The 9,554-nt window shown below is 36.4% G+C and overlaps 1 protein-coding gene across 1 annotated transcript; it reads right to left on the reverse strand.

Annotated features, from left to right (window-relative positions):
- Nucleotides 1-516: 516 nt before the first annotated feature.
- Nucleotides 517-9,314, reverse strand: LOC117340564 (benzoate carboxyl methyltransferase-like). Its single transcript, XM_033902324.1, has 9 exons — nucleotides 9,299-9,314; nucleotides 8,990-9,127; nucleotides 8,126-8,233; nucleotides 7,819-7,917; nucleotides 6,662-6,788; nucleotides 6,317-6,444; nucleotides 3,983-4,110; nucleotides 2,299-2,470; nucleotides 517-737 (listed from the first exon to the last, which is right to left on the reverse strand). Exons 1-9 carry the CDS (start codon nucleotides 9,312-9,314, stop codon nucleotides 517-519), a joined length of 1,137 nt encoding a protein of 378 aa, XP_033758215.1.
- Between the last annotated feature and the right edge of the window lie 240 nt (nucleotides 9,315-9,554).

Genomic DNA, 9,554 nt, shown 5'->3' on the forward strand with positions numbered 1-9,554 from the left:
GTTATAAGGGGGTAAATCTAGAGGTCACTTTCCTGATTGGCTTCATTTTGACAAAGCGAAAAGTAAACGTAAAGTTCACATTTTCCGAAAGATAACCGCACCTTACCATAATCAGGCAAGACCATTTCTTTGATAGATCTTTACAAATATTGCGTATAAAAGATCAATTCGCTGAATGTATCAAAGCAGTGCTTACTCTTTAACAAAATGACATGGAACTGCTATTCAATATAATTTGTAATAAGACTCCGTAACTTAAACAAACAAAGACATATACAAATACACATTCAAAATCATGTCATTATTTTCCCACATTTACACACTTCACCTACTATGGAGGATGCAAATCGATCATGTCAGCTTTATATGATGAATGCAAGATACATTTTGGACATTTTAATACACTCTTAATGGTGAAGGGATCGGGAAGATGTATAGTTATCTGATATCCTGCTCACATTGCTCACATCGATGCCACTTGATGCACATGTCATTACCTTTGTTGCACAGGTTACATTATGCGTGCTTCTTAGCAACGATTTCCACGAGGGCTAATTGTGGTATTTGATCGTCATTCTGGTAAGCAAAGTCCCATAACCGCGAAAAATATATTTCGGCCAGACTTTCTCTTTCTCGTTGAGATCTTCTGTCCGACAGCCCGTTATAGACAATGGCATATAACCAGGGCTTGATCCCAGCAACAATACGGTCTGCGTAAACTGTTTTAGTGGCATCATCTGGTAACCAAATCAGAGAAAACTATAAGCGAACATGCATACAAAAATAGTCTAACATGCAACGCCCAAAAAGCTAAAGTGAAAAATATAAAATATGGACGTATCATATGGTAACTACGATGCATTATAGCTGTAACCACATTTATAAAAAGCATTCCTTTGATTCCGATATTTGTATTTAAAACACCTTTCATGTGTCAATGTAATGGAACATAATGTTTCCATACGCGATGTATATATTATGTGAGTTTGCCCCGTAAACGTTTTTGTGTGTTACGTGACCTCAAAACCAACTATCAAATATCTTTACATCAATATGTCCTCATCTAAACAACAAAAACCTTTGTAATATGGCTGGACTATTTGTTTAATTTTCAATGGCAAATTGCCTGTTTTCCTCACAAGGGTCTATCAGTGAATAGACCTGTTCGTGCTTAAATTAAATCAGCTGGGTAATTCCCCAGGCATTGCGGGCCTGTTTGTGCTATTTTAAGCACGCACAGGTCGGCAATATTTTCCTCAAATCCTGTAACGTGTTACTCTGGACAATAGCCAATCAGAATGTTAGACAACAAACGATTATTCGGCATAACTTTGTTTTCATTATGGCAGAGGAGATATCCCAACAACATTTCGCTACAATAAATTAAGAGGAACAAGATATTTTGAAGAAAAAAAGACTTGTTGAACACCCGGTAAAATACTTCAGGTGCAACAGAACTATTCTTGCAATATCGTTAAATTCCACAAGTCAGTATGCATGCCGATTTTGGACAGAAGTACATGTATTAGGAATTTCTTTAAATCACTTGCTTTTTAGTTAGCCATATTACAAAACGGTTATTGACTATTTTTGAAGTGTACACGAGACAATGCGGACCTGGTCAAGAGTTTGTTTACCTATGCCTGCGCCTCGATGAATAAACTCTTGACCAGGTTCGTATCGTATTGTGTACATTTAGACAACAAACGTCATTAATTGTACAAAGCAGCTGACATGTTTGTTTCAGTCATACTTTTACTTTTTCATATATTTCAACTGATGAAATTTGTTTTACCAAACCAAATCAAGGGGGGGGGGGGGGGGGGGGGGGTAGTTTTAATGTAATAATTTAAGATAATGCAGGTTTGGACTAAAAACAATGTAATAGTAGAGAAGCAAATATATTGAAATTGCTAAATAGCAACCGCTCATGTTGTATATTCGATATACGATGCTTATGATGACAATCATAGATGTACATGTATGGGTGTTTTAGATTATATTTTTTGTCAATTGCATATGCTTAAGAAATAGATTGAAACAAGTATAAACATTGCTCTTACAATGGATATGCATTTTGTTTTGTTATTAAGTAGTCACTGGATCAAATCCCAGAAGAGGTGGAGTGATGACTTCAGTAACTAGGAAAACAGTTGTTATATATTTCGTTGTAACATAACCTTTATTTTAATGATGAGAAAGAAAAAGTACCTTGACAAAGGTAAAAAAAGTGAAATCCTAAAAAATGTAAAATTATTTTACTTTGGTGTGAATTATTAGAATACACTGATTCCCTACCTTTGTCGGCTACTTCAAAGGAAGGATGGTTTAGTTTGTTCACAAACGATCGGGTGGATACCAGCTCCAGACCAGTCTCTAGTAAGTCTTTGTCGTTCTCTGTGAATGGCAATGCGTAGTCATCCTCTGTCCTGTTTAGTTCAAACAGAGTGTTGCAGTCCAGGAACTCATCCTGTTTATAAGCAATACCAATGTAACAACATATTTATTCACCATCCCACTGTGACAGAATATCTTCTATACTTCATAGCTTGGCAGGTAGAATTGAGTAAAATTCCTGTTCTATTTATCAGGACATGAGAATGAATTTAAGCTTAAACAGTATTCCCCAAATAGTTACATACGATCGAGTTCCGTATTTTATATGAATTCACGTGATTGTCACTGAACGCCAGTAAAATTTGATTTTTGATTGCCTACACAAGCGTATGGTCCATCAAGGAGTTATCTGTCTTTGACCGATCTCGCAATGGTTAGCGTACCCTGATGCACCATTTGTATCAGGTTGCGGTCATGATACCCGGTGATATCTAGCACAAGAGCTGCTTATCATTTTATAAAATAACATGATCCGAACAACCAGAGACCTTATGTCATGGCGCGGCGTCCGTCGTGAGCTACATGACCAGTCTTGTCTTGTCTGCCCAATTTTGTCTATGTATGCTATTTAAAATATGCTTGTTTTAACTATTCTCGGGGTTAAAGGCCGGTGTCAAAGTTAATAAAATCAAGGATTCAGTATATGGCAGTCATGATATAATCGTATGCCGTTGCTGACACCTTATGATTTTGCTATCATATATACGCATTATAATTTTTTCAGTCTGACTGAAAACTTGGAAGGGGCAATGAAAGCTAAGTCAGTTGGAGCGACGGCCACGTTGTATCAGGTGAAGATTCGAGATGCGTGGTTAGACGCCCCCTCCCTGTGTCGGGTTGTGTTTTCGTGGTTATGTCCTTTGGTAAAACGCTTAATTACTCTCAATAGCATGCGGTCACCCTTGTGAATCAGTGAGATAGTCACCAGGAGCTACTAGAAGATCCTTCCTCAAAGTTACCTTTGATGTTCACGGGGCAATAACCAAAAAACTGTGTGGCTGGGATATGTACTGCTCGTTTGGGCGTGTGTGTTTGTTTTAATAGATATTAATACGTTATAACATACATGTGTATTGTTTACTGATATAAAAAAAATCAATTAGGATGTTTATAACAAAAACATAAGGTGTATTTACAGTTTCCCTAGTTTGGTATGGTAACACTATTTGTAGAATTAAGGGATAACATTTTTTGGCTGAATACATAATCTCATCCCTGCCTACCAGTTATCATTGCTACATGTTTTTGTTTTAGTAAAATCCTATAAGTAGTTTCTTACAAGAACCGGAAAATGCACTACTTCCATCATGTTATTCCATCTTTGGCATGTAGTCACCAGACGACTTGTCCATATGGGGTCAACGACTTGACAAGTTCAGATAATGGTTCCTTATACATTTGGTACGTTGCCATGTTATAGGAGTGAAAAATGGATGTTTCAGTAAAGTTGTTATGATAGATCAGATGCTAAACTAGGTTACTGCGATCTATTATTGTCAATTTAATTATGTATATAACGAGGTGACACAAATTATGAAGGGGGACTCGCCTATAAAAAAATTGGAGAGCTATATACATATCTTACCTCAGTAATAAGGCCATCCGCTACCATTCTTTTCAGCACATGTCCTAGAGTGCCGAATCCACCTTTGAGGTGTATTGTCGTTTCCCCTTGTTTTGTAATTCCAATATTGAGCACTACCAAGTATCCTCCTGCAGTTGCATGGACAGTACAAATATTTTATATCTCAATAGTATAAGGAAGCAACCCATCTGTTGGTTCTGACTACTTTTTATGGGTCGAATGACACACTTTTAATACATAAACATACAACATAATTTTGACATTTTCAATTAATGTTTTGCCGATAGATTAAAGTCGTTCATTGGTTTGTTTGTTTATTTGTTAATTTGGAAGACAACTTTATAGGGTAGTTACAATTAAATATGCAGCATAAGAATAATACTTCTGGTCTATCAAACTGACATAGTCTCATCAATATCTGTTTGTAAAAAAGGGAAAATAAAGATTATCTATCTATCTATCTAACTATATCTATACATTTGTATATCTATCTATCGTTTCAACTTAAGACCTTAAATGAGACAGTCTAATGAAATAATGATTAAATTGCTTCGCTTTTTAGGAAAACGTGCATTGGAATAAGCGAAGACTTATGGCACCCAACCCATAATAAATTATTATTGCGATTACTTTAGTTCCTGCTCTGTAGATTTGTATAGCAGTTGTTGTAGAAGCAGAAAACGTTCTACCGGAACACCCATCCGATCTTATTACGTTTTCATTGGTACAAATGCATATCTATATTTCTTACCAGTAGGAAGATGGTGGGATGTTCAAATTTGTCCTTTCGTTTCGTTCGTCCTGCTCTTACTCATATATAAGTTGGTCCCTAATGCATACTGAACTTTGAGACTGATTAGAAAACTAAATGACCGAAAAGCGACGTTTTGCAATTTTGACGGGTAAAGATTGCTATATTTTCAGGTCACCAGAGACGAAGTCTCAAATGACCTATTTCTAATCGCCTTTTGTTCGTCGTCGTCCGTCGTGCGTTGTGCGTCCGTAAACAATTTACATTTTCGACTTCTTCTCCCAAACCACTTAACCAAATTCAATGAAATTTGGCAGAGAGTTACTGTGGCTGAATGTCAACCGAATTTGTGAATTATATGGTCCCTAGCCCCAAGGGGCTTGAGGGGTGGGGCCAAAAAGGGTCAAATTGACTAAAACTTCAAAAATCTTCTTCTCTACTCTCAGATAAGGTGAAGTCAACACTGTTCATAAATGGAAGGGTCTTGTGGTGCTTTACCAAAATTGTGAATTGCATGACCCTGGGGTCTCACGTTTGCCCCTGGAGAGGGGGTAAACTTTACTATAGCTTATATAGGGAAATAACATTTTTGACTATTATTTGTTTTTTTATTGGAACTCATTCTAACCTGGTCAGCATTTTCAGCATTGGATAACAGTTTGATGGTATGCATATGCTGACCCTGACTGACCCCCAGGGGCCGATGGGCGGGGCTAAAAAGGGTCAAATTGACTTAAATGTCAAAACTATTCTTCTCTACTCTCATATTTGGTAGAATCAACCACTCTCCATAGATGGAAGGGTCTTATGGTGCTTTACCAAAACTGTGAATTTAATTACCCTGGGGTCTCACGTTCGCCCCTGAGGAGGGAGTAATCTTTACAAAAGTTTATATAGGGAAATCACATTTTTGACCATTATTTGTTTCATTTGTATTGGAACTCATTCTAACCTGGCCAACATTATCAGCATGGGATAACAGTTTGATGGAATGCACATGTTTGCCCTGACTGACCCCGAGGGGCTTGGCTAAAAAGGGTCAAATTGACTGAAATTTCAAAAATATTCTTCTCAATACCTATATGAGATAGATGTTTTACTTAAATTGTAAATTTCATGGCCCTGGGGTGTCACGGTTGCCCCTTGGGAGAGGGTAAACTTTGCTATAGTTTATATAAGGAATTCATATTTTTGACAATCATTTGTTTTTTTTTCTATTGGAATTCATTCTAACTTTCTTAAATGTATCAGCATGGGATGACAGCTTAATGATATGCACATGTTGGCCCTGACTGAGCCCAAGGACTCATGGGTGGGGCCAAAAAGCGTCAATTAAATTAACAAAATATTTCCAATTTCAGGTGACCGTTAAGGCCCGTTGGGCCTCTTGTTTTGTTATCGTTTCTTTCTTCTTCTCAGGAAGTTTTTCTTAAACTCAGTCTTACATAACCAATAGAGTTCATTCAAACGTCGGTAACAATATCCCTCTCGTTTTTGTTTTAGTTTTTTTTTTTTTTTTTTTTGTTGTTTTTTAATGTGAAAGGTCTCAACTAAGGTTCTAAGTTTTTTTGTTTTTTTTTTACCTCGACGAAGTTCCCTTCCACGCATAACCAGAAATGTTTTCCAGTCCAAGGTGGCCTGGTCATGGTATGCTTTCATTTCTTCCAGATTTTCCTGTCTTGGGTAACACCCATCTTTCAGCTGACATGGTCTAAATCAGATAAAGAAAATCATACCATGGCTTTCTTGGCTTTATGTTTCGAAGGCATTTTCTTATGAAGAATATATATTTTAGGGAAACAAAGAAAGCGAAATTGTAATACTCTCTAAACAAGCTGCAGAGCAATTGTCGAATGTTAAAAAGCTGCACTGAATGCGGTTCATGGGAGTGATTTTATTGAAAAGCGTAATTTTTGTATCTTTGTTACCTTTTCGATAAATACATGGCAGCAATCGATGAGAAGATCAGGTCAGTAGAATTGTCCGGTAAACACTTCTCAAACATTGTGCGTCCGACCGCAGCGTAAAACACATCAGGACCAAAGTGAAGGCCAGCTTTGTGGGAGGTTTAAGAAAAAATAAAATCGGAATTATATAGCCCGACAATGTCACTTCTTGTTACATAGTCATAGTAAAATGTCAATATTGTCATTTACTGGACGATACAATATGGGAGAAGAAAATAAAATTGCAATTACTGTGTGCAACATGCTTAATAAGTTTCATAAGTTTGGATATACACATACAGATATATAAGTGTCAAATTTTCGAGGCAATCCGCCCCTTTATCAAGACACAAAGAATACAAATACAATCACGTAATATATGAACATAAAATACAATAAGATACAGTAAGACTAGTATTTTTGATAGTAGTTGAAATAATAACCATGAACCATTCAGCTGGAGTGGGCTGAAGGCGGTGGCTAGTGTGACATGTACAAAGCCATCTTGTATGATGTGACCAACTGCCAAGACATTTCATGGTTAATAAAACATGATGGCGTCACTCATATCATCTTTTCGGAGTTGCATACACAATTGGGCATATTTCAGTCATTCTTACGGTCATCCCTTTCAGTTACTACGGTCATGCTAGTTTGATATTACGGTCATCTGGAAGATATTTTTTCAACACTTCTTACGTTAAAATGGGTTGTCAAGAACATATTATATGATATTTCGAAAGGCCATGTTAAAATCTTCCTAGAGCTCGCCTCCGAAACGTTCATTGTTATCAAAAACTAGCAAATTCGGTAAAAAAAAACGGATCTCACCGATTTCGCCTGCATCCATCTTTGATCAATCTGACTGATTAGACTGATCTTTAATAACCGTAGTATATATTACGATCACCACTGTGTGCACAGTAACTATGGGATACACTACAAACTGCTGGGGACTGTCGAGAAAAAGTCGACGACGGTAAGCGACTTAATTGGAGTATCGGTTCAGCAGTGTAGTGTAAAAATATTGTCGATGACGAGAGGCGATCAAATTAAGATATCAGTGCATGCAGTGTATTGTATAATATGAACTGTGTTGGTGATCCCAAGATTTGAATTTCCTTATAAGCATTTTTTACCTTGTAGGACACTGAACATCCTGTTGAAGTTATTCCCTGGTAGGTCTGTGTAGTAAATCATCAGCTCACGACATTGTCCACTGTCCACTCGAATCTTGTCTAATCATGAAACGACTTAATTAACTTGCACGTTATGTAACTCAATATTGCATTAGAGCAGACGTCGTACGAAGTTATTGGTTATCTGTCAGTTTACATTTTTTTTGTTTTGTCACTTTGACATAAACATTAAAAAAGACATATGATATGAAATTAATTTGGATTAAACGATAGCAAAACTATATTTCAAATATGAAGTCAGGCTTACCAATAATATCATTAAGAAGATTCAGGGATGTGGACCCATCAGATGTGCCAACATCAGCAACTGTGATAAGTGGTTGTGAGGTGACTTCGAAATCGGCAAATATTTTATCTACAAAGAGACGAAATTTTTAATAGCTGCATAAAAATCATAATACAGTGCTCATCTTAATGTGAAATGAAATATGTGATACGTTTGAGTACAATTCGTCCGAGTGAACCTCCTATTAGTGCTGTTACATATGCAAATGTAGTCAGAAGCCATGTTGATCTGTGACACCAGGGAAATCATTTTCTGAAATAAAATGCCCCAAAATAAATGTTCTTACTTTAAAGTTACGTTTCTCAACTGAAGTAGGATTCATTCTTGAACCGCAAAGTATGTACAGAGAATTTTGACAATGTTACATGCTTATTTTGAAATTAGCGTTTTTTTTGTTTTTTTTTGTTTTCTCCAAAAAGTCATTTGCAGCAAAGCAAATGGTGGCACAATGACCACTCATGTCAATTTTCCTGACAATCGGTTCATTATTTCCTGACCGTGTTCCATCCCTTAACATCAGTGATAACAATATAACAGGATCTTAATGAGCAATTTCTATAGTGTTAGAACACTGAAATGCCATGGTCAGCGGTATATATATATAACATTTCTGATTATTCCTTCATCTATAAGACTGGTGTATTCTCTCAATGAAAGACTCAATACTCATTTAAAATTTTACAAAGAGGTAAAGTTTATATTTTTCGAAATCATGTTCTTCATAAAAGTTAATTTCAAACAATTTTGAAAAAAGGGACAAAAACTTTACATTGCATTTCCTTTAATTGAAACTGATGTGCTGCGGTTTACGTTAATATGACTTACCTAAACAGTCCATGATAACATCACGACTTTTGTAAAGCGAGTGCCCATTTGTTGCAAGCATTCCACCATATTCCAATGTTAAACCGTCAAACACCATAGAATTTGAGATGCCTCTTCCTTCCATTTGTTGCTTTTCTACTGGAATGAAACCAATATTTTAGGAATATCATAATCTGTTTATGATATATATATATATATATATAGCATAGTAACACGAAGTAGTGACGAAGGAAGACAACTTTATAACTTGTGCCCCGACTGGGCCTCGAACTCATGATCTACGGCACCTAATCGCCTAGCAAGAAATACCCGCAGCTTCTGACATGATCATAATGGAAGTCGTCTCTTAGATGATATGAATACCTGGATCGCAATTTATTTACACACATGCATGCGAATTGTACACATAATATTAATAGTCATCACAGTACAACTACGACAGAAGATTCTAATCTTTTCCTTCTGATCACCAGCACACAGTGCATAATTATGATACATTTTGATAATTATATGACTTATAGCATAGTAACACAACTGACGAAGGAAGACAATTCTATGACTCGTG

The sequence above is a fragment of the Pecten maximus genome, chromosome 13, assembly GCF_902652985.1.
Source record: "Pecten maximus chromosome 13, xPecMax1.1, whole genome shotgun sequence".
Taxonomy (NCBI): domain Eukaryota; kingdom Metazoa; phylum Mollusca; class Bivalvia; order Pectinida; family Pectinidae; genus Pecten; species Pecten maximus.

Bases quoted from the DNA above. Each gene is read 5' to 3' on its own strand.
- LOC117340564 (XM_033902324.1), bottom strand. The intron at 8,234-8,989 runs GTAAGTCATATT...GTCTCTTTGTAG, and splicing joins TGTTATCATGGACTGTTTAG to ATAAAATATTTGCCGATTTC. The intron at 6,789-7,818 runs GTAAAAAATGCT...CCTCCCACAAAG, and splicing joins GATGTTCAGTGTCCTACAAG to CTGGCCTTCACTTTGGTCCT.